At 37.2% G+C, this 22,860-nt stretch overlaps 1 protein-coding gene across 1 annotated transcript; it reads left to right on the forward strand.

Annotated features, from left to right (window-relative positions):
- Window positions 1-526: 526 nt before the first annotated feature.
- On the forward strand, window positions 527-18,591 carry TMEM207 (transmembrane protein 207; the record flags this gene model as incomplete). Its single annotated transcript, XM_079705365.1, has 5 exons — window positions 527-601; window positions 2,457-2,494; window positions 8,425-8,469; window positions 9,291-9,433; window positions 18,455-18,591. The coding sequence occupies 5 exons, from the start codon at window positions 527-529 to the stop codon at window positions 18,589-18,591; spliced, it is 438 nt and encodes a 145-aa protein (XP_079561491.1).
- Between the last annotated feature and the right edge of the window lie 4,269 nt (window positions 18,592-22,860).

Below are 22,860 nucleotides of genomic sequence, written 5' to 3' on the forward strand. Positions count from 1 at the left end.
CTGAAATATACTCTGTTTAAAAGTAAGCTGCAATTATTATGAGACAGGGAAAGCTTTATGCTCAAAGTTGGGTTACACCTGGGACTGAAAATGATGTATTGGAAAAGAAGAGCAAAGAGGACCAACAAAAGGAAGGAAACTAATAAATTTTCCAAAAAAAAAAAATCTACAAAACAAGCAACAAACAACCCAGAAGTACCCTGGAATAAAACATGCACTTGAATGTTGTAAGTTATTTCAGCAGCCAGCTAGTTTTGTGGGTCAGCATGTATTACCCTGGCTTTTAAGGGTTTGAGAAACATTATCAGTGTTCTGAGCTTAAACTGAAATCCTTGAACTTTCAGTACCTGTGAGCTTGCACCTAAAATTCCTGCTCCTGGCAGGCACTTTCCCAGTCACAAGGAGCCAGCATTAATGAGTGCCCTGGCAGGAAGCAACACTTATAGAGAAGCTAACACGTTCTGAGAAAGACGGAGATAAACACAGACAGCAAACCACTATCTTTGAGCCTCTTGTCCTTTAAGTTATGTCGAGATCCAGACTTCTAAGTGTCACTTCGGTGGTCTCAAAAACAGGAATCTTGTGTTTACCACTATTCCAGGTAACCATCTCTCTTTCTGGGAAAAGATTTTCAAAGCTACTACTCTAAGGATCTGATTTGTTATAGATTTGTGGTTTGGGTAACAATGACTCTGACAGTTAGAAGATTTCCTTTAAGAATGTGTTACCAGAATCTTAGGGCATTATATATATTGGTTAAACATACAGATAACAGAATGGTTTATGACCTTAGTCCTATGTCTTCTTTATTTAGTTCTATTGCTATTGAAATATGATGTGATTAAATTTTTTTTAACTTTGTTATGCTGTAAAATTTTTAAAAATCAGAAGTGCTATTGACATAAAATGCTGTGGCAGGATTAATTTAAGACACGTTTACTGTTGCCCAAAGCCATACTTGAGGCTCAACAGTTTTTCAGTGCTAAACAGTGCAGACAGAACCATCTTAGAGTCTATTTTGATTCCTCTGCTCTAGTATCTCATTCTGACTAATCCCTGCATTTCTGTATCTGTGTTTCTTGAATGCAGCGTATCTGAAAGATTTAGGTATGAAATATATTAAGACTTCACTCCCTATTTCTTGATAACTGCAAAGTCTGACATTGGAAGTGAGGTGGTAATAATGTAACACTGTGTACTTCTTGCTAGGGTTTCAAGGAAGTGACTTGAAAGTGAAATGCTGGCTTTATTTGTTTATCTGTTAAGCTGGATCCTAAATGATTTCATCTGCTCATAAATAAAGTTTCTTTATGGACAAAATTTGAACGTTCATTTTCCTCTCAGTTAGTATACAAGTCTATTTGCAGCATTCTAGCAAAAGAGAGTGCAACTCATTTTCTGTGCTTATAAATTGTTCATTACCACGCTCTCTGATGGCCAATTCATGACTCCATCTGCAACTCCACAAATCTCTTTGCCCAGACAAACTTGGTGGAATAAATATGAGGTGCTGAAGAAGATGAGTTTTGGATTAAGGGAAAAAAACGTATCTCACGCAAAATTTCCAAGTCTATGATTTTAAATTTTGTAACTTCTTACTTGTATTGATATTTGTATGTAGGGTCCAGGAAAATAAATACTTCACTGACCTCATCAACACAATTTTTAGGGCTACATATAAATAATATTCAACAATTTTTCTCATTGTACATGAAAAGGGTCTCAGTTCAAGAGAAAAACAAACCTATAAGCAAGTCCTCTAGATAGGAGTACTTTCTTTCCTCTGTGACGTGAGTTATTGTAACCTATAAGGCTCGACACAGAAGACTAAGATAATTGTGTTAGAATACTTATGGTTTGGGTCTTTTAAAACAAAGCAATCAAGGTTATTAGTTTTCCCCTCTTCTTTGATAAAGAGAAAAATGTAAATCTCAACAGGAATGTCAATGGATCTTAGGTTGGCCTTAGCCTTAGAGCAGGTTAAAATCACTCCCTCCTTCGTTCATGTATTTAATATCCACTAACGCTAAGGGAATGGACTTCAGTTTTCATGTAGGGAACTTGATTCCTTTGCGTGAAAATAATATTCACAAGTAATGAAACTCCTTCCTCTAGCTAAAATGTGAAAACAAAGAAAAATGCAAGGTGCACAAAAGCTCTTTAGATAAAGCAAAATCTGCCTATAGAAAAAACAAAGTGTTTTCACACCCACCTATGGTGGTGTGTAGGATAAGAATCTGGCTCCCAGTATATATCTCCTGTCACTGCTGAGCTGGAGAATGTACCCAGAGATTTTTTTCAATTACAATTCTTTCCACCAATAGACTCTGCTGCGGAGCTTTTAATTAAAAAAGAAAAACAAGCAAAATGATATAAACCCACATTGTCTCTAGGCGCTGTATTAAAGGATTAGACATGAGATGTTTGGATTTCATTGTTCTAAACATGTGTTTCAGTTGGTGCTATCGGACTCAACATGTGAAGAAAATGAAATGTAAGTAAATAGCAAGAGCCTCCATGGTTTTATTCAGCATTTTCAAAATTCAAAGAATAAAAATGTCTCAAGTCATTTGAGAAGCCCCAAATGAGTTTCAAATGATCATTATAATCATGCAAGAAAAATAAAAAGTAAATTGCTTTTAAATGCAAACGGCTCAATTTTTCTAAAAGCAGAAAAGATGCACTTTCATTATGATCAGCTTTGTTAAATAAATAAGGGGCCTAGTTGATTTCTAGGTATTTTTGCTCACTGCGTTCTCCACACTTGAAGTTTTAAGTGTCCTTTAAGTTCCTGAAAGAATCATGACCTCCTCTATGACTCCATCCACATGTGTAACTCACAGTGATGATGGGAGACAGTTTTCTGGGTAATTTGGTTTCAAATATAAGCAAACTACCAAAGATCTAACCTGTATTATGTGTACCTTTCAAAGTGCTTTTGATATGTTATGTGAATAATTGACACTATTTTCTCACTTTTCATACTGTAGGCTTAATTCTTCTAAGAATTCTATTCGGGAGATGGGGAGAAGGTGCCATAAATAAAGCTGCTGATGATTAACGATAACTGTAATGTACTGAGATTTTGTGCAAGTGTCAGAAAGCACTTCTGCCAAGCCCTATCTTCTCCTGGGAGCAGCCCTCACTGCCAGTTAGCTGTTTTTAATTATCATTGACTGTTACCTTCAAGGCCGGGGTCTCCGGGCATTGTCTCCAGATTATGAGGCCATGCTGGGTGGGATGCTTTCCTTGGCCCTGGAATCCTTCACCTATTTCTGATGGATCATCCCATTATTGATCATCTGCTTATTAAATGTGTGCCACTCTTTCAGCTACTGCATGGCTCTCCATTGCTCTTTCTTTGCTTTGATTTTGGACTTGCTTTTTTCTCTGTCTTCTGGTGTTGGTGACATAATGGACTTTTGACTATCGGTGTGCTTACCTAACTTTGGACCTCATGGCTGTCTCACCTTGCCCTTTCATCTTCTGCCTTTGACCCAGAATAATAGAATAAAGAAATTCATAATTGGAAAGGATCAGAAGTGTTGAATCTAATTCCCCAATCAACATGACAGGAGAATATGGTATTGAGGAACTTTATAAGCTAACTTTAGAGTCACTGAGGCTACTGGCCTTTTTTTTCAGGTGAAGAAATTGAGGCCCAAAGAGAGATAGTAACAAATTAATTGCAGGACTTAAATTAGAACTTAGGTACAAACTTTTTGGCTACATCATTTTGCATGTAAATGTCTGTTATATTAGTCATTATTTAATATCATTGCTTTTGAATAAAAACAAGAAACCACCTCAAATATAATGCAAATTAACAGAAAATTAGACAGAGAAGGCAAGAAAGTGGCTGATTTTGTGGAGAGCTTGTATAAGGTAAGTAAATGTATTGAAGCTAGACACAATATTTCAAATATTTTGCCAACACAGGAAGGTGTTTGTGGGATCTATTATTAGTTCTATTTACATTTTGTTCCAGCACAAGACTAATTTTTTCTGCTCTAACCCGATCTATTTATTTATTTATTTATTTATTTTAACATCTTTATTGGAGTATAATTGCCTTACAATGGTGTGTTAGTTTCTGCTGTACAAAAAAGTGAATCAGCTATATGTATACATATATCCCCATATCCCTTCCCTCTTGCGTCTCCCTCCCACCCTCCCTATCCCACCCCTCTAGGTGGTCACAAAGCACCGAGATTATCTCCCTGTTCTATGCAGCTGCTGATCAATTTATTTTTATAACTGCATTTTTAGTATAAACAATGCATTGCTAGACTTTTTGTGTATAATTTAGATATTATAATTAATTTAGTGTATGAAATCAAACAAGTCAGAGTCCCTCTGAAAAATTACACCTTTAATCTTTTCCCTTCCCCAGAAGTAACCACGTACACTGATGTACATGTATGTACATAGATAGAGTATTTTACAAAACATAAATACAATCATACACATATGGGATTCTGTAAATTAATTGCATTAATACATTGCTGATGATAGTCTACCATATTACCTGGCTTGGGGAAGTTAAGTATTTTGCTCAAGAGTAAACAAGTAAAAGGCAGAGCTTGCATCTGGGCCTATGACTGATTCCTGAGCCTGGGATTTTCACTACAAATCCACACTGCATGTCCAATATTTAGATAAAATTACACACCTGGTGAAATACCTATGGATACACAATCCAACCATCCTTTTGGATACTGTACAATTTACCCACCCCAGGTTAATTAGGTCAGGCCACTGGTCTCTGGATGATATGATTTGGCACCTGTCCCTCCCCCAAATAATTGTAGCTGAATTGCATTCCGGCTTCTGTTAAGAGTAATTTTTACAAAAAGGACCCATGAAATTTATTATTGCATTTATTCTAAGAGTACTGTGAGAAACATTGTTCCTGTTGTTAAAGACAGCCTCTTTATGAAGCCCCATAGTTTGAATTTGTCTCTCATTTCTATAGCTAGAATAGTTGTGCATTTGGTGAATAATGCTGCCTGTTTTTGTTAATTTTAGAGGATACTATATAACCAATTATCTCTTTCATCCTATTAACCACTAGAAAGCTTAAGCCAGATCTGGAGTTCAGTACTAATTTTATATATGGGATTTACTACATTCAATTTACTAACTGATCTCACTCTTGGCTTATTCTCTTTGTCTGATACTCTCTGTGCTCTCATTTCTAATTTTTTTTTGTATTTTTAATATTTTCTTAAAGCATTTTGGAACACAGAATATTGAATCCATTCAGGCAGTAGTTCACATAGTAATATGAGGCTAGAGATGAATTTTACTCTCCCCAGTTACAATGCTGCATGGTGGTAAGAGACATGAACTCCACAGCCAGACCATTTGGGTTTAAAGTCTGCCTCTGCCACTTCCAGCCATCTTATCATGAACAAGTTACTTAACCTGTTTATGACTGAATTGTCTCAACTGTAAAGTGAGGATTATAATAGTGTGACCCCACTTTATAGCATTTTAAGTTTGAAAGTGAGTTAATTCACATGAAGTTATACAACTGGTTTAGAAGAATGCCCAGCACAGGAAATTATGGATAATTCTAGTAGAGAAGCCAATGAAACAACTTTGCACTCTTCTTCTATTTATCAAAGTAATGAATTTGCAGTTAATCTTAGGTCCACAGATTTTCAGCACTGAGAAAAAAAAATTAAGATCAACTAGTTTAACCATCCCTATAGAGCAGGAATTATCTCCATACATCAAAGTAGGGCATTGGTTGTTCTGGAAGGGACAGAAATTATCTCCTTTGACACCTACTTCTAGAGAGCTCTGATTATTGGAAATGTCTTCCTTAAACGTTATAGTCAGTTCTCACTTCTCCTGGATTTTTTTCTTTTATCTTTTAGACATCCTCATCCCAATTTGATCAAGCATAAGTAAATCTCTGAGTAAATAACTTTTTCTACATTTGCACCTAAACTTTAAATATTTAAAATACTGATACTGTTCAGACACTTTAATATTTTAAGAACTCAAAAAATTTCTGTTTAAAAATTGAACTTGTGAAAGACATGGAAACAGTGGTGAAGAAGGAGGCACATGGAGTCAGAAGACCCGTATTCTAGTTTAAGTTCTTTGGTCAGGTAGTGACCTCCCCATTTCCTTTCCCACTGTGAGTGTCTGTTGCACAGTGTGCAAAATCCTAAAGGTGAAATAATGATCCCAAAGGAGCCTGCAGTTGTGAAATTGTATGACCACTTTGCATTTCTCCAGCTAACTGCTTCCTGGCCATTTTATTGCATATCAGTAACTTCACCGGTGTGTGCACAGGGTCAGAAAAAGGAAGTAAGGTAAATACGTTCGGATAATTGTTAGCACTTGAAAAAATACTGAGTGGCTCAATAAGAGCCACTCAATAATTGACACTTATTGAGTGTCAAAAAGAAATGACATAAGGTAGTTAATATTTAGAATTGACATTTTAATAAGTATAGGGTCTTTTTTTTTTTTTTTTTTTCCATTACGCGGGCCTCTCACTGTTGTGGTCTCTCCTGTTGCGGAGCATAGGCTCCGGACGCACAGGCTCAGCGGCCATGGCTCACGGGCCCAGCCGCTCCGTGGCATGTGGGATCCTCCCAGACCAGGGCACGAACCCATGTCCCCTGCATCAGCAGGCTGACTCTCAACCACTGTGCCACCAGGGAAGCCCTATATGGTCTATTTTTAAATGTAAAGAAGAGAAGCAGAGATTTATATACGGAGGAAGATAAAGCAATCCATACTTTTTTCTGGTCATAAGCTTAGATTTCAAGATTCAAAACCAAGAACCTTGAGCTGTTTTATTGAGCCAGGACACCAGCAGAATTTCTCTACATACATCTTTAAAGTGGGATACTACATTTAAAGATTTTTTGTATTTATAATATACTATGTAAAAATTTTATGACTACAAAAGTGATGCATGTACATTATAAAAATTCAAACAATATAGAAATACTGAAAATATAAAGTGCCTCACAATACCATCTTCAAGAGAAGCAAGCATTGTTAGCAATTTGGTATATATGTATACATACCAACTGTATAATACCTATGTAGTGAAATCATTATATTTACATAAAAGAAAATATGCAAAGTAGAATTGAGCTCTCTGTATTATTTTGTTTAATTATAAATATAAATCTATATTCTCTTTGATGAATGGATAATATTCCTTTATAAGGATATTCCATTAATTATCTTTATAATCCTTTATTGATGATCACTTGTTTTATGATGTTTTTGAAAGTTATACTTCAGTTACCACTTTTCCCCCTGCCATTTGTACCTATATACTTGGCTAAACCCTCTAGGTGCATACCCACACAAAAATCTTGTCATCTGAGTGACTGACGTTTGTCTTAAATGTTTGTGGTAAAATTTTTAAGTTGATACTTCACATATGTTAAAAAGTCATGTCTGACTAGTATAATAATAAACATGACACACTGCTTCCTTAGAGATACTGGGAGCAATAAATTAGCTGACGTTTAAAAATGCTTTCAAGCTGAAAAGTACTAAGTATTATTTTAACAATGGCTGAAGAAGACATGATTAAGTACAGCTCTATCTCAGAAGTTTATCAGGCTGCGGTGAACGGTTTTCCACTAATTAATACTAGAATACTTTAACAGCGGCCCATACACCAAGGTGTGAAAAAAGTCCATCAGCAAACATATGTTTAGTGCCTGTGTCTGATATAGTGAGGGACTCTGGAATGAATAGCACTTGAGTGTCTACCCCTGGGGAGTTAAACCTCCTGAAAATTACACTGTGAACTTTGTTTTTGTGTCATCTTTTTAACCTAAACCCAGGAATGACTGAGTTGTGCTTAGATACAAAAATGGTTTAACCATCCTAATGGAAGATCAACTTCTAACTCCTTGGTAAATGGTATGTGTGACCACACACACCCATTTTCCTTTTATTCTATTTTTTTTCTCCAACAGGTTTACAGGCCTGGTTTAGTAATATCTTCCTTACCAAGATATTAAAGGATAATAGAGATTATGAAATTTCCCTGGAGAATTTGCATTTTGAAAAACTCTAGGTCTCTGAATAAACAAAATACTGCGATGGTTATCTGCTTAATGCTTAACACCTATGACATGTTAGCCCTGAAAAGTTAGTCACTACCTTCTCAATGCACAACAGTATTCATAACTCTAGAATCAAGCCTATTACAGTGCAATTATCTGCTTACATATCTGACAGTTTCACATTTACCTGTATTCTCAGTGTCTTAAATGAAGTGGACATTCAGTAAACATTTGTTTAACTATAGGGGGTGCAGTGAGTAGGTGATTGCTGAGGAAACAAGTGTGGTCAGAACAAATGTTATGGTCCAGAAGAATAATCCTTGTCCATCTAGAGGCCCAGCACTAACTGCTCTTCCTTTATTACCAGGTACACAAACTATAAAGATCAGTACACAAATGGCTGGTATATCTGGTAAGGATGTCCTCAATTTGTGTTATAAAACCTTTGGTGGTATATGACACTCTTTTCCTAAATAATTGAGATAGAATATTAAATCATAGAGCATAAGAAAACTTTAAGGATCATGTGGATCAAAAGAAACATCATTTTCAGGTTGTTGGCCAGTGTTTACTTAAACACTTCCTATGACAGGGAACTTACTATTTTTAAGAATAATAGTTTATTCCCAAGTTGGATAGTTTTAAAGGTAAAATCATTGTTCTTTATCTTGAAATCTCCCAAAATGACTCTTCCACTGATTTTAGTTCTGACCTTAAAAGCCATTCAGAAAATGACAAAAAAGTATTGTTATAACTTCCTAAATCTTGGCTTCTGTATTTTCAAAACTAAACATTATCAGTTCTCTCAATTAGATGGTTAGCTCCTCAAAGACAGAGACCCTGTCTTGTCAACCTGTGAATCCCCAGTTCCAACATCTAAAATCTATTTGGTCACTTACCTACTAGTTGAATGAATGAATGGATGGCTGAATGGAAGGAATAATTGATGTATGAGTTAAGGAATCAAGATGCTACTCTTTTGAACAACTCTCCAATTCCTAAAGAGAAAACTGTTAAGATTACTTGGCAATACTGACCCCCTCTAAGCTCAGAGAACATTCCAGAGTCAGTGAAAATGTATGAGTGGTAGTGGGGGATTGCTTAAGGAATTTGGCCTCCCAGATTGCTTGCATCCAGTCTTGCTGAGTTTTTGCCCCTTTCCAGGAAGTAGCAGGAGTTCTTAACTTCCCAGAATGCTCCACCTCAATCCTCCCCTTCTTCTTCTTGCATAAGGTTCTTGCTGCTGATTTTCCTGGTGGCTCTTCTCTGTGGAGCAGTGCTCTTCTGCCTCCAGTGCTGGCTGAGGAAGCTCCCAAATGGTCCCCGAAGACACACCATGGCTGTTTTTGCTGTTGGAGACTTGGACCTTGTTTATGGTAAGCTGTCTACACACTTCTAGACTTCCCCTTTGGAAACCTTATAGTTTTGTGTTTGTTGAAAATCTAATCTATGAAAAGCAGGTTTTTAAACATAGAAGAAGACATGGTTTATTGAAGACTCAAAGGCATGCACTGGGAAGAGAGTCTAAATGAGAAAACTTAAGAAGAAAAAGACCCCAAAAGAAAAAAAAAATGTGTCCTGGGGAAATGACTCAGAGTTGAGTATGGGGATAGAACCTAAACATGTCATTCAGTCAACAAGCAGAAGGGAAAAGATACACAGGGCTGGCCACTCCAAGTGAATGGTAAGGTTTAAGGTACAGAAGAGCATCTCTGGGTTTTTAATATCCATCTATCCTACCCCGTGTTCATAGTCTCATTTACAAAGCTCTCCATGTCTCACTTACCTGCAGTGATATTGAATAACAATTTACAGATTATCTGCTGCCACTGCAGAGTCTGAAATACTGGAATTGGAGAGGCGAGTGTCAATACTCATGTCCTTTCTCCCCAGACATATTGGCACATCCTGATCCTGTCAGGATGCTGCCAATATGCCCGGTCCCACCCCCCAAACCATGCCTTTCCTATTATTTTCCAGTCTGCATTAAGAGGTATGAAATGGAGGAAAGTATGGCCTTGAGTTATTTGTAATTGCCAGCCTCAGCTGTAAATAGAAAAATGATAATTTTCTGATTTCTGGGAAGTGACAATTGATAGATTATTTATTCATGTTAAGCAGTGTCCTCATCTAGAGACCGTCTGTTATGAGACTTTCCTGTTAAGGCACTGCATTGTATACTACAGTTGCCTCAAGAGTGTTTGGTAGAGATTAACAGCTACCCTTCAGAAACTTGGATCAGCATAAGATTTTCAACAGACCAGGAGCTGTCCTGTAAAAACTAACAGCTAAATAGGAAGTGGGGTAAAATAAACTAAAATGTTTAAATATCAAAATTCAGTACTAAGATTTAGTGATTATATTCACTATTGGATTTTTTAAAGTTATTATTTAACAGGGAAACACATTGTCAATTTGAGAAATAGTTATTTGGAGAAGAATAATTAAAGTCTCCAATGAAAATAGCTTTTTCTCCTAAAATCAAAAACACTTTCCACTGAGCATACAGGGAAATAGGGTCACTGGTCTTCTAACAAAATACGTTAGTCAAAGGGATCAACATGGTCACATTGGTCTATTTTTCTTTATCTAACAAGAGGTATTTAATAAATAAATGCAATTATGTTTCTTCCAACTTGACCTGAGTTCCTAAAGAGGAAAATCCACAGCAGTCTTTTCAGCCCTCTCTCATTCTGAGGAAGACTCTTTCACTAGACTGCCTTGAAGCATAAAAAATTTGTTTTTAATTTTCAGTAAATAAGCTACCCAGTTAGACTGTTATAACTTTTTAGGCAGTTTATGTGCCACAGTTAAATGCCCATTTATCTAATGTTTTTATATTTCCTGGATGGTGGTTTACATACATGCTTTTGAATTTTTCTGAATTTCCCTGAACACATATAAGTGTGAGAAAAGGAGTCAAGACTGAGATAGTACTTCAATAATCTGCATGTAATAGCACTGAGTGCAGTGAGTTACATTAGAGTCACATTCTCTACATTACCCTGAAGTCATTATGGACAGAAAAAAATATGTAGGAAGAAATTGTTTAGTATATATCTATATGTATATATATATATATATATATATATATATATATATAGATGTATATATATATATATATATATATATATATATATATATATATCACAATTTAATTCACACCTACCAAGCACTAGGCACTTGGTCAGGGGCTTCTCATATATTATCTCTAATTCCCAAATACCAACTCAGAAAAGTGGCTTTTACTTCCCTTAGAGGATGTTATCTACTTTTCTCATTCTACTGTATAAATATACCCCATAAATGTTTGCTGCAGTTCAACTACAGGTTGTCCCGAATTGAGGGTAGAGAGAGCAATGAACATTTAGTCAGGGCACACATGGCTTAGCCACCTTATCCCTGGACACTAAGTACAGCTTTATATCCTGAACCTCCAGACATTTGCATTGGGTGATTCCGCAATGGTAGGTGTTGCTCTCCAGAATCCTCACTTCCTCCCTCATTCCCTTCCTCATTCTATCCTTTCCTCCTTAATCCCTCAGGTATAGCTCTGGCTCTTATTTTGCACAAGGAACATTTAACTATTCCTCAGCTTAAATTGCATTACCAAGTTCACTTCTGTTGATGTCCATCTCAGAGAATACAACCTCAGTGGCCTCTTCACGTTTCTTTCTTTCTTTTTTTTTTTTTTTTTGTTTTTTGCTGTACGCGGGCCTCTCACTGCCGTGGCCTCTCCCGTTGCGGAGCACAGGCTCCAGACGCGCAGGCTCCAGATGCGCAGGCTCAGCGGCCATGGCTCACGGGCCCAGCTGCTCCACGGCATGTGGGATCCTCCCGGACCGGGGCACGAACCCGTGTCCCCTGCATCAGCAGGCGGACTCTCAACCACTGCGCCACCAGGGAAGCCCTCACGTTTCTTTTTATCCTCACCTATGCTAGGATCAGTGTTGGGTTATCCCACCCACTGCCCACCTCCCATCCTGCCCTATGGATGTCCAGGGTGGCTGTACAGGCAGTGAACAGCCATTCACATCATCTTCGATGTGGATATGGCTCTCAGAGCTGTGCTTCTTGCCATTCCTGTTCCTGCTCTCCAAAACAAAACACAAAAGAGTAATTTAGGAAGTGTATTCTCTGTGATCTCTAGTCACCTCTTCTTAACTAGTAATTTCTGGAAGTAAACTCTAGAGAACCAATATTTTAAGGCAGTCTGAAACCCAGACCCACACTGGATTTCCTTTCCATACTAGATTCTCGTTACACTTTTACTTCTCCAGACAAAGGATCCTCCCTACCTAATATTTCCATAAAAGGAGGTGCTCTCCAAACAGAAGTGAGGGAAATACTACAGGATCTTTTTATGGCTGCAGAGGAAAGTAAGGGTCGAACCACAGCTTCTGCCCTCACAACCCTGAAAAAGTTTGTGCTCCCAGCTTAGAGCTGGGTCCACTACTGCTGGATTCATCCGTCTACACTGCAGCTTATGGGTTTGTACTTCTGAGTCTTCCCTATAGCCACTGTTCAGAAGCAGGAGAGGAAAATGAGAACTCGTGTGAAAAATACTGGTGACATATTAGAATATAGGATTTCTGGACTCCCTGCCACCCCTTGAGCACAAAGGGGCAGATAGAACCTTCCCTCATGAATACAGAATGTAGGAAATAAGTCATTTAAAACATTTTATAGGTGAGACTAGATTTGATATATAAACCTCGGGTTCCTCTGAGACCCTCGTTTTATTTCTTCAAAACTTATTTCATGGGGCTTCACTGGTGGCTCAGTGGTTGAGAGTCTGCCTACCGATGCAGGGGACACGGGTTCGTGCCCCGGTCTGGGAAGATCCCACATGCCGTGGAGTGGCTGGGCCCGTGAGCCATGGCCGCTGAGCCTGCACGTCCGGAGCCTATGCTCTGCAACGAAAGAGGTCACAACAGTGAGAGGCCCGCGTACCACAAAAAAAATAAAAAACATATCATGTTATTCCCATTATTTGCTGAATATATTAGTTGAAATAGTTCTGTTCTTCTGACCTGTGGGTCAGAAGTCTGACTCTCAGGACCCCATGAAAGCTGCCCTCAACTGAGAAGAGCAAAGAGGAGAATTTTGACTGATTACCAGAGGCTGGGATAGAGTGAACTTTACTGATGTTGAAATAGATAAAATAGGAAATTTATCTCAATGGGAATTCCTGCCATAAATTCATGGCTCAGGTAGTCAATTATCTTGATTAGAAATATTAAAGAGAGAAAGGGAAACACTTGGCTTGGGAATCCTTGTAAAATGTGTTTAAGGAAAGCCTTGCCAGCCCAGTCCATCACAGTTTCTGATGAGATTTCTGTCTGGGAAAGGTCCTTAGGAATCTCAGCCAAACACCCAGGGCTCAAGAGCATCTCCTGGATCAAGAATCATGCCTTTTCACAGTTCTCTGCTGGCTTGGTGATCAGATTTCTCAGTTTTCCTTCCCCTTTTATAGGATCTATGTTTCTATGTCATAACATGTTATGATGAAGCTCTTTATACACCAATAAAAGGAGAATTAATCTCTCTGATACTCCTGTGGAGGTTACGGAGGAAGTGGACGTATTGTTGGAGAAAAAGGAGAAGGAGGAAGACCAAAATAAGGTCAAGAAAGTGCAGGAGGGGGCTTCACTGGTGGCGCAGTTGTTGAGAGTCCGCTTGCCGATGCAGGGGACACGGGTTCGTGCCCCAGTCCAGGAGGATCCCACATGCCACGGAGCGGCTGGGCCAGTGAGCCATGGCCGCTGAGCCTGCACGTCCGGAGCCTGTGCTCCACAATGGGAGAGGCCACAACAGGGAGAGGCCCGCATACCACAAAAAAATAAAAATAAAAATAAATAAATAAATAAAAGAAAGTGCAGGAGGAGGGGAAGAATGAAGAGCTAAAGGAGAAGGAACTTACAGTTTGAAGTTGGAGATATTTTAAAGGCAGAAATTAAACCTATTTATTTTATACAAGCACTAAAATTATGCTATTTCTTCTTCCTCAGGCCCACCTCCTCTTCTTGGACCCAGGTCCAGGGTCTCCTAAACAGTTCCTTCTTCTGTTATTTTCCTGCCCCTATCCCTGGCTCATCTTCTGGATCCAGTTTTCCCTTACCATCTCTGCTCTAAGCCCAGAAGGGATCCATTCTGTGCTTTCCATCTTTTTGAATGGGATCATCCATGAAGTAGTCTCTGAGACCTTCTTGCTCTCTTCTCTCAACCATCAGAGCCTAACAGTTCTGGTATAATTCATTTTTTTTAAGCACCTATCTAAGGGGTAAAAATAGTTTAGTGTTTCAAAGATTTCTTATCTCATTATATTTCCTATTTTAATGATGCTTTGGACAACCTCCTTTCTGATAATTCAACAGAAAACATAGGAGATTTGCAACTAGTTTTTTTTTTTCTTTCCTCAAATGTATAAATGGAGAATGAGAACACATGTTGGACCATAGAAAGTGATTTTTTAAAAGGATGTATGCAAATTTTTAGTAAAGATGGAAAAGAAGAGGAGAATATTATTTAAACTCTCACACAAAAATCCTTATCCCAAATATCTATTATTTGGGATCAATGCTCTCCACTTTATAAGTCTATACAGGCAGGGTGAAGAGGTAGAAAATACAAGTGATTAAAAAATAAAATGTTTTGGGTTTGTTAGATTAATTGTCTTATTTTTTAAATATGTATTTAAAAATAAGTAGTGACAGAGGAGTTTTAAAACTTATTAAAAACAATTTTTTTCAAATTCACCAAAAATATGGATGAAAATACGCTTTCATTGGAAATAAGGTTGTGAAGCTGAATGAAATCCCTTATTTATGAAGAATATGACATTTAAAGATAATGAAGAGAAAGAAGTTTGTGGGTTAGGAGGTGAGAGAAGAACAAAAGGCTTGAAGCAGAAAAAATAATCTAGTGTTCATTAGAGAAGAGAGAATTTAAGAGCTTAGGAGAGGAATCCCAACCATTATCTGTCTTAACAAAAGATAAGTTTTAACAAAAAATAATGTTACTATAAAATCTACATGGAATCCTTTTCTTCCTACCTCACGTGGATCAGAGCTGGGTCCCAGATGAGGCAGCAGGCAGGTCCCATGCCTTTCCTGAGAAGACAGCAAGGTGAGAGCCACAGAGACACCCCTCCTGGGACTCATCCTGGCTTAACACCTCCTTGGCAAGATCTCCTTGATAATGCTGCCTTTCAACTATCCAATCTCCCTGACCCAATTTCTTCTGCAATTTCAGAAATAATCTTACCTTTTTCTTATTTCAGGGCAAACAGAAACACTAGTCTTCCAGCAATGATTAAATGTGAGTGCTCCCTTCCTCTCTCCCAGGATCCTGTCTTATTTTAGAATCTTTTTTGAAATGGCATTTTCATGTACTTTGTGTCCTTCATGTAAATATTCTGGGACTCATTGTAGGAAAGAAATGAGAGTATTTCCTTTATACACTGTCATGCACGGGCATGATAATAGTAATGGCTCACGTTTATTGAGCACTCATGTGTCATGCACTGGGCTAACCCTTGACATCTCTCATCTCATTTATTCTTCCCTACAACTCTGTGAGGGGTTCACTAACATTCTGAACATTAAAGATGAGGGAACAAAAGCACTTAGAGATTAAGCAACAGAGTAGATGGTAGAATAGTGACTCAAGTTCAGGCAATATTAGCCACCCCCCTGTAAGAGAACAGAATGACACAGAGAAGGGAACAGAGCAGGAAGAGGAAGAAAGGCATGTTAAAATAAGCTAAAAGTCCATTGGAGTGATTCTTAATGACTTGGGGAATCTGAAACCTGGCTGTAAAAACTTGGCTGTGAGTGTATTTTACAAAATTAAAAAACAAACTCTAATATCTTTACCAACAGCTCTGTCAAAACCATAGGATTTTTGTAAGCATTTTAAACTGAGCTCTCCCAAGTTCTTAATTTGTCAAAAGACAAAAATAATATCTGTCCCCCTCACAATCACATGATATTGTATGTAAACATGATGTGAAAAGAAATTGAAAAGTGGTATATGTTCAATTTTATAAAAGCTCTCTGAGCTTAGTTCTGTTTATCAAATGGATGCCCTGTGGTTTTCACAAGTTTAAGAGCAATGGGCAAATTTGTAGTAAGGAATTAACAGTAAAACTTTTCTATCACATAGAGCAAGTTTCAATGTCTTGTTGCTTGGGGCATGATCTTAATAATGGCAGTGGTGGAAATAAATGTGAGCTAATAATTGTGTCGAGTCAATCTGGTCAACCACTCCGAGTACGATGATAGCTAAATGACCTCTGACTTTGTATTGGATATGCCAGGAGCAGCTCATCTGGAAAATGGACAGTGCTTACTACTGGTGTCCATACGGAGGGAAGTACTGAGGCAAGTCTACTTTGCCACTGTTAACTCTATTTTATCAAGACCCTCAGACTTAGCCTATGTCATCCTAAACTTCCTAACTATTCAAGGCTCTAACTCCAAGAAAGTTTTCATTCAGTAATCTCTGTGTTGTAACATTAGTAAGGATAATAATTAAATCATTATTTAATCATTAAGATAGGATAGTTTAGGAAATACTATTATAAATAAAAGAAAATGCATCATACTCTTAGCATAGTACAGTTCTTGCTATATAGTAATAATGCTAATACTATTATCACTACTAATAATAGTGACAATCAATTTTTTTTTTTTTTGCGGTATGCGGGCCTCTCACTGCTGTGGCCTCTCCTTTTGCGGAGCACAGGCTCCAGACGTACAGGCTCAGCGTCCATGACTCACGGGCGCAACCGCTCCGCGGCATGTGGCATCTTCCCGGACTGGGGCACGAACCCGTGTCCCCTGCATCGGCAGGCGGACGCTCAACCACTGCGCCACCAGGGAACCCCGTGTGACAATCAATTTTAATGTGCGTCAGGCTTTGTTTTAAGCACTTTACATTCATTTAGCTTTGTTTTTATAGATGTAGATACCATCAGGAGATTTTTATTGCACAACAAAAAACTGAGGTGTAAAAAACTGTGTAATAACCTAGGAGTAGATTATTCAATTAAATAAATAACCCCTTAAGAAAGGTGTTGAACCAGGAGGTGAGATTTATATTCTAAATATGGCCCCACCCTTCACATATTATAATAATATTTGAATTATTATACTATGGAAATTCATGATTCTAAGTAAATAGAATGCACTTCAAAGTAATAATTTTGAGTAATCTACATATGGATTCCAGTGAAGCAGCTATTGCCTAATATGTAACTACTCTTGGAATCATTTTGATAATTGTGACGTGTTCTTTGGAATCTTCTCAATGGTATTGAATCTTAATCCTTTAAGAAAGAGGTCAGCACATTTTTTTATATTAAAGGCCAAAATATGTTTGATTTTGCAAGTGTATGGTCTCTGTGGGGACGACTCACTTATGCAATTACAGTAGAAAAAGCAGCCAGAGACAATATGCAAATGAATGGACATGTTTGTGCTATTTCAATTTAATATACAAAAGCAGTCAAAGGGCCAGATTTAGTTTAAGGGTGTAGTTTCTTTTTTAAAGGTGAATTTATGGTTGTTATTATTGTTCTGGGAAGAAGAAGCCAAATCATTCCCAGAAAGGTGAAGACCCCTGTGAATAAAAGAAAAAATATAAAGAGAGAAATGGTTATAAAATATTACTGTTGATTTCCTGTGTGACTCAGAAACAGTCTTTCAAGCCAATACTAATAGAAGACTTCCCAAAGAACTATCGGAATAAGTGCATAATCTCTCAAGGTGATCAGTGTAAGGAAGAAAATGTTTCTTTTTTTATATTTAATGGCTTGTAGTGTGTATAATCTAAAGTCAAGAGCTTTGATTTCAAAATTTAAAATTTGAGAATGCCTTTTGTTTATTGCATGTGTATACTTTAATTGCCAACTTTTCACAACTTGATATTTTTACTATTCATCATAGAGATGTTGAAATTAATTAATTGTGTTAGTTGCAGTTTACAGAGCATACATATAAAATAATGAAGTTCAGAGGTAATACTTTAATGTTTCTAGTGATATTTGCATATCTCATGATGGAAGCATTAGCTAAAATGCCATCAGTGTTTACAGGAATCTTGTCTTCTGATCTTCCAAAAGCGCTATTTCTTCTAGTTTCAGCTGTTAAGTTGTAGATGCTTCTTTATGCCTTAGTCAATGATGGTCTAATGGGTTCAAGAGAGCAAACTTTCTTGCTGTAATGACTAAACTATCATAGCAGAGAGTGATATGGTTGTAAATTTTTTCTCAAGGGAACAAACAATTTTCTGTTGCTCCAGTGATACAAGAAATACCAGATTTTATTAGGCAGTTCATGTGCTTCTGTTTTATGCTGACTAGAAAGATTATGTCTTCACCTTTCTCTTTCCAGGGACAGAAGCAGCTGTGAATCCAACTGTTGGAATGCACCCTCAAACTCAAAATCCTGAACTGTATCATGTTCCATGTTTTGGTGCTTTAGGCCCCCCACCTCCATATGAAAAAATTCTAAAATCAAGCCGATTTTAGATCTGGATGATTAATTGAAACTATTAGAAATATTTTTAATTCCAAAACATAAAATTTAAGAACAGTTCTATCATTTAGTGGGAATTCCTAGAGATCAATTAATGTAGTCTAAAAAAGGACAAATAGACAAAAGCATGAATGTAGGAAAAGAACTTGGAGCATGGAGATGTTTCTGTAGTAAATTTGTGGACTCTTGGTATGTCACTGCTGCTTTATACTTTTATGCTCCTAATCAAATTTCTCCATGTACTCAAATAGGCAGTACTTAACTCAAGGAGTGGCTTCCATTAAGTTTAGGATTCCACTGTTGTACACATCACAATTTTTTCTGCCTCAATCTCTATTTTAATTTGACCTCTTCCCTAGTATGGAGTCAATAAAATTATCATAATTTAACAGTGACCCAAATAGAGATGCATACATGTCCAGACCCAGAACCAGAAAGAGAATATTTGAATTAGGGTGAGGGGAGAGAGTAGGAAGAAGGACCATTTGGAGTTGAAGGGTGAAGGATGAATGAAGAGGAAGATTAAAAGTTCAAGGAGTTGTATGTCACAGCCTGAGAAGGGAGAAAGTGTTGAATGAAGCTGAAGGAGACTACTTAAGCTGTGAGGCACATGTAATCCCACAGTGTGGAGAAGCAGAGGCTCCCATTTTATATGAGTGAGTGTAGACTCCAGAGCCCAAGACCAGTGCCTCAAGACTTGGCATTTCTTAGCAAACCATGGTAAGAATGCTTGGCATAAATATCAGTATTCCCATTGAGGACCCTAACTACAGAAGTAGCAGTGAGATATCATCAAGTGACATTTCTGCAGTGGCCATGAGCGAGGGGTCCAGGAAAAGACATGCATGGCAGATGCCATATGGTCTTTGTTGAACAGAACCGTTGACATCTTCACTTGTTAGTCGAATATACCTTTCAAATTTAACGCTGACCAAGCTTAAATCCTAATTGCTTCCCAAACATGTTTATCCAAACCTTCCCTATCTTAATTGATGGTTAATAGCAACCTTCCAGGTGCTCAGACCAAATAACTTGAGCCTTGAGTTTTCCGTTTATGTGACTTCCTACATCAGGAAATGCCTTAGCTTGGCTCTACCTTCAGAATAGTTCTAGATTCTAAACATTTCTTACTCCATCTCTGGTGTGAGCCATGTACTGTCAGTTCTTCCCTGGATTACTGTAATAGTATCTAAACGGGTCTGTTTGTTCCCACCTTTGCCCTCCTATATTCTATTTCCAACACAGTAACTAGAGTAGCATTCTTATAGCATAAGGAGGATCATGTTCCTTAACTAAACTCCAATGACAACATATCCCACTCAGAAAATGACAAAAGTCCTCGACACATGGCATTAGAGGATCCATATGCCTCTCAGTTCTCCTTTCTAGTGACTCTCACCCTTACTCATTTGCTCCAGGAGCCCTGTTCTCAAACCTGCCAGGCTGTACCCAACCCCCATCTGACCTTTCCAGCCTTAGTGCTTTCTGTTCCTTTTGCCTGCAAAACTCTTCTCCCAGATATCAACATTGCTTCATGCCTTCACCTGCTGTAAGTCTTTGTTTGACAGTCACTTTTTCTGTGAGGTCCGCCCTGATGACCCTACTTGAAACTGCAATTTCTCCCAACCCTAGCACTTTCACCTCCTTGTCTCAGGTACACTACTCCTTTTCCCATAACATCTATTGTCTTCTACTTATCATCTTCTACTATACTGCATAGTAAAATTCGATTTATAATCTGCTGTCAGCCTTCCCTTGCTAGAACATAAATCCATGAATGAAATGATCTTTGTGTCATACACTAATTTATATCCCAAGCCTCTAAAGCAGCCTGGCACTTAGTATGTATTCAAACAATTTTATAAGTAAAGCTCACTAGTTCTCAAAATTTCAGAAAATAACTGGATGGGAATTTGATGGGAATGAAGCCTTACAAAAGTGACTGTGGCTAAGAGCCAGGGACCACTGACAATGTTGTATAACTTTAAGTTATACATGGTAGATTGAACATATCCATTCTCTTCTTAAACCCATGAAGATTATAGTAAAGGAGTAAAAGGGCTTTTTAATTCACAAGAACAAAGAGAGTAGCAAGAAGATGATGAAGAAAATTAGCAACAAGTTTTAGTACATGAAAAGATGTCTAAGATAGATAAAAATAGATAAATCATAACTGACTGGGGTTTCTAGTTTCTCTGCTATGCTAAAGGACTTTTGGAAAGAAACTGAGAATAATCAAGCAAATTCCTGCTGTACCAATGCAGAAATGCCCAAGAGTTAGAGGCAAGAGAGGTGAAGAGAATTTTGGGAATGATGATGAACTTCATCTACAGCAAGATAGCAATGAAGCAGCCCAGAGAAGAGCCAGTTCCAATCAGAACATGACAGTGAATAGCTATAGGAGAATAAGAGGTAAGATTAAGGAAAAAAATCTGTAATGAAAATGTTGTGATAAACTAAAGATTGGTAAATGGAAAGTGAAGAAACTGAAAAAACAAGGTGATTATAAACCTATGAAAAACAAAAGTTGGATTAACAACCCAAATGGTTAAGTTGTGAATAATGTAAATAATTGATGTTGAATTATAAAATGAGGGTTATTCATATTGACAGTGTAGGCAGAGGAGGAAAGTTTGGATGAGGGGAGGTGGGTTAGGGTTGTAAAGTAAATCTTAATCTCAGATTGTGTGGAATCAATGAATAATATCTAATTTTTTTTAAAAATCAAGAAATAGTAGTAAAGTACATCATGTGGAAATATCATAAATATCTGAAACAAAAGGCCAAAGAGTTGAAAATTATTTCCTCAAGAAATAGTACTTGGAGATAATGCTGTGTGGGAACAGGTAGAGCAGAGATGTGTTGATTTTCATCATGAGCCTATAGTACTATTTGACTTTTAAAACTAAATGCAAGAGTTACTTTAATAAAAATAAAGTTAAACAAATAAAGGTTTGGCAGATTCATACTTTGCAGTTGCAAACAAACAGAGGGAATCATATCACAAGGAAAAATGTTAAACATAAGTGTCTTTAGGTTGTGGGGCTACAGGTGATTTTATTTTTTATTCACTTTTTTGGATTTTTCTAATTGCCTAATAACATGTGTACATTACTTTTATAATTGAAAATCTCAGCAAAATTCTGTTTTAAAAAAGCACAAAACACTGCCTTCATTTAATAGATGAGAAAAATGGGCTTTGGAAATATAATTGACTACTCAAGGTACATAGCTAAGTAGTGTGAGGCAAAACTAGAGACTATTTTGATCTCTTTATTCCTGCCGCAAGTATTTTTTCACTATGACCTTTTATCTTCAAAAGTGGTTATAGAAACAAACATCAGAGAATGTGGGTTATAATTACATTTATTTCAAATAAGTAACTCTAATGAAAAAGATTTTGGTCATATCCTATAAGCTACGTATGTTAAAATCCATTCCAGTTACAGAACAGGCAGAGGTTATAATTAACACATAGAAAAGTATAAGCACATCTGGAAACAGGGCTAGTGATTCAGCAGCTGGAGTTTGATGAAGACATTAGTGAAAGTCAGGGTTGCAGCCGTCAGAATTCATTTTTAAGTGACTTGAATTTTATGTGCCAGTGCAAGTCTAACCAAAGTTCATGCTTGGTGTGTGGTTGGTTGGTTTACTTTTGGGGGCTGGGGAAGAAGTGTGGAGAATAGGCTGTAAGCAGGTGGGTAGGGTTGACAGAAAATAGTTTGTTTTCAGAGAAATTTTCTGACAAAGATTTTTTATCAAATATCACAGGTCACATCTTAATTTAATGTCTTAGAAATACTTACTGAATGACCGCTGTATGTCAAATATTGTACAAGGTTCTGGATGTATTTCTCTGATAAACTTTGTTAGTATTATTTTTCATGATACTAGAGTTTCCACTACTTTAATCTGACCTCCAGACAGAGACTTGAAAGTTCCGTAGTAAGTGCCCATTATGGTCCACTGAAAACTACTGCAAATAATAAAATGATAAAACTAATTTGGGTTATAAGATTATCATGATATTTAAAATAGAAATTTAAAAACCTGTGTTCCTTTCTGTCATCTCATTTCTGAAAATCTTTGCCTGCATCTTAGTTCATCAGTAAGTCATTAAAATTCAATTTAACCTGGCATCTCAGATTTTAATTTTGATAGGACTAGATTTTCTTTTTCTTCCCATGTTAAAAGAGCATTCATTTTTTAAAAGGAGGTTTTTCTTACTGCTGAAGGGTGCAGCTTTTTCTTTGACTGTCCAG

Source organism: Hyperoodon ampullatus, assembly GCF_949752795.1.
Source record: "Hyperoodon ampullatus genome assembly, chromosome: 5".
Classification (NCBI taxonomy): Eukaryota; Metazoa; Chordata; class Mammalia; order Artiodactyla; family Ziphiidae; genus Hyperoodon; species Hyperoodon ampullatus.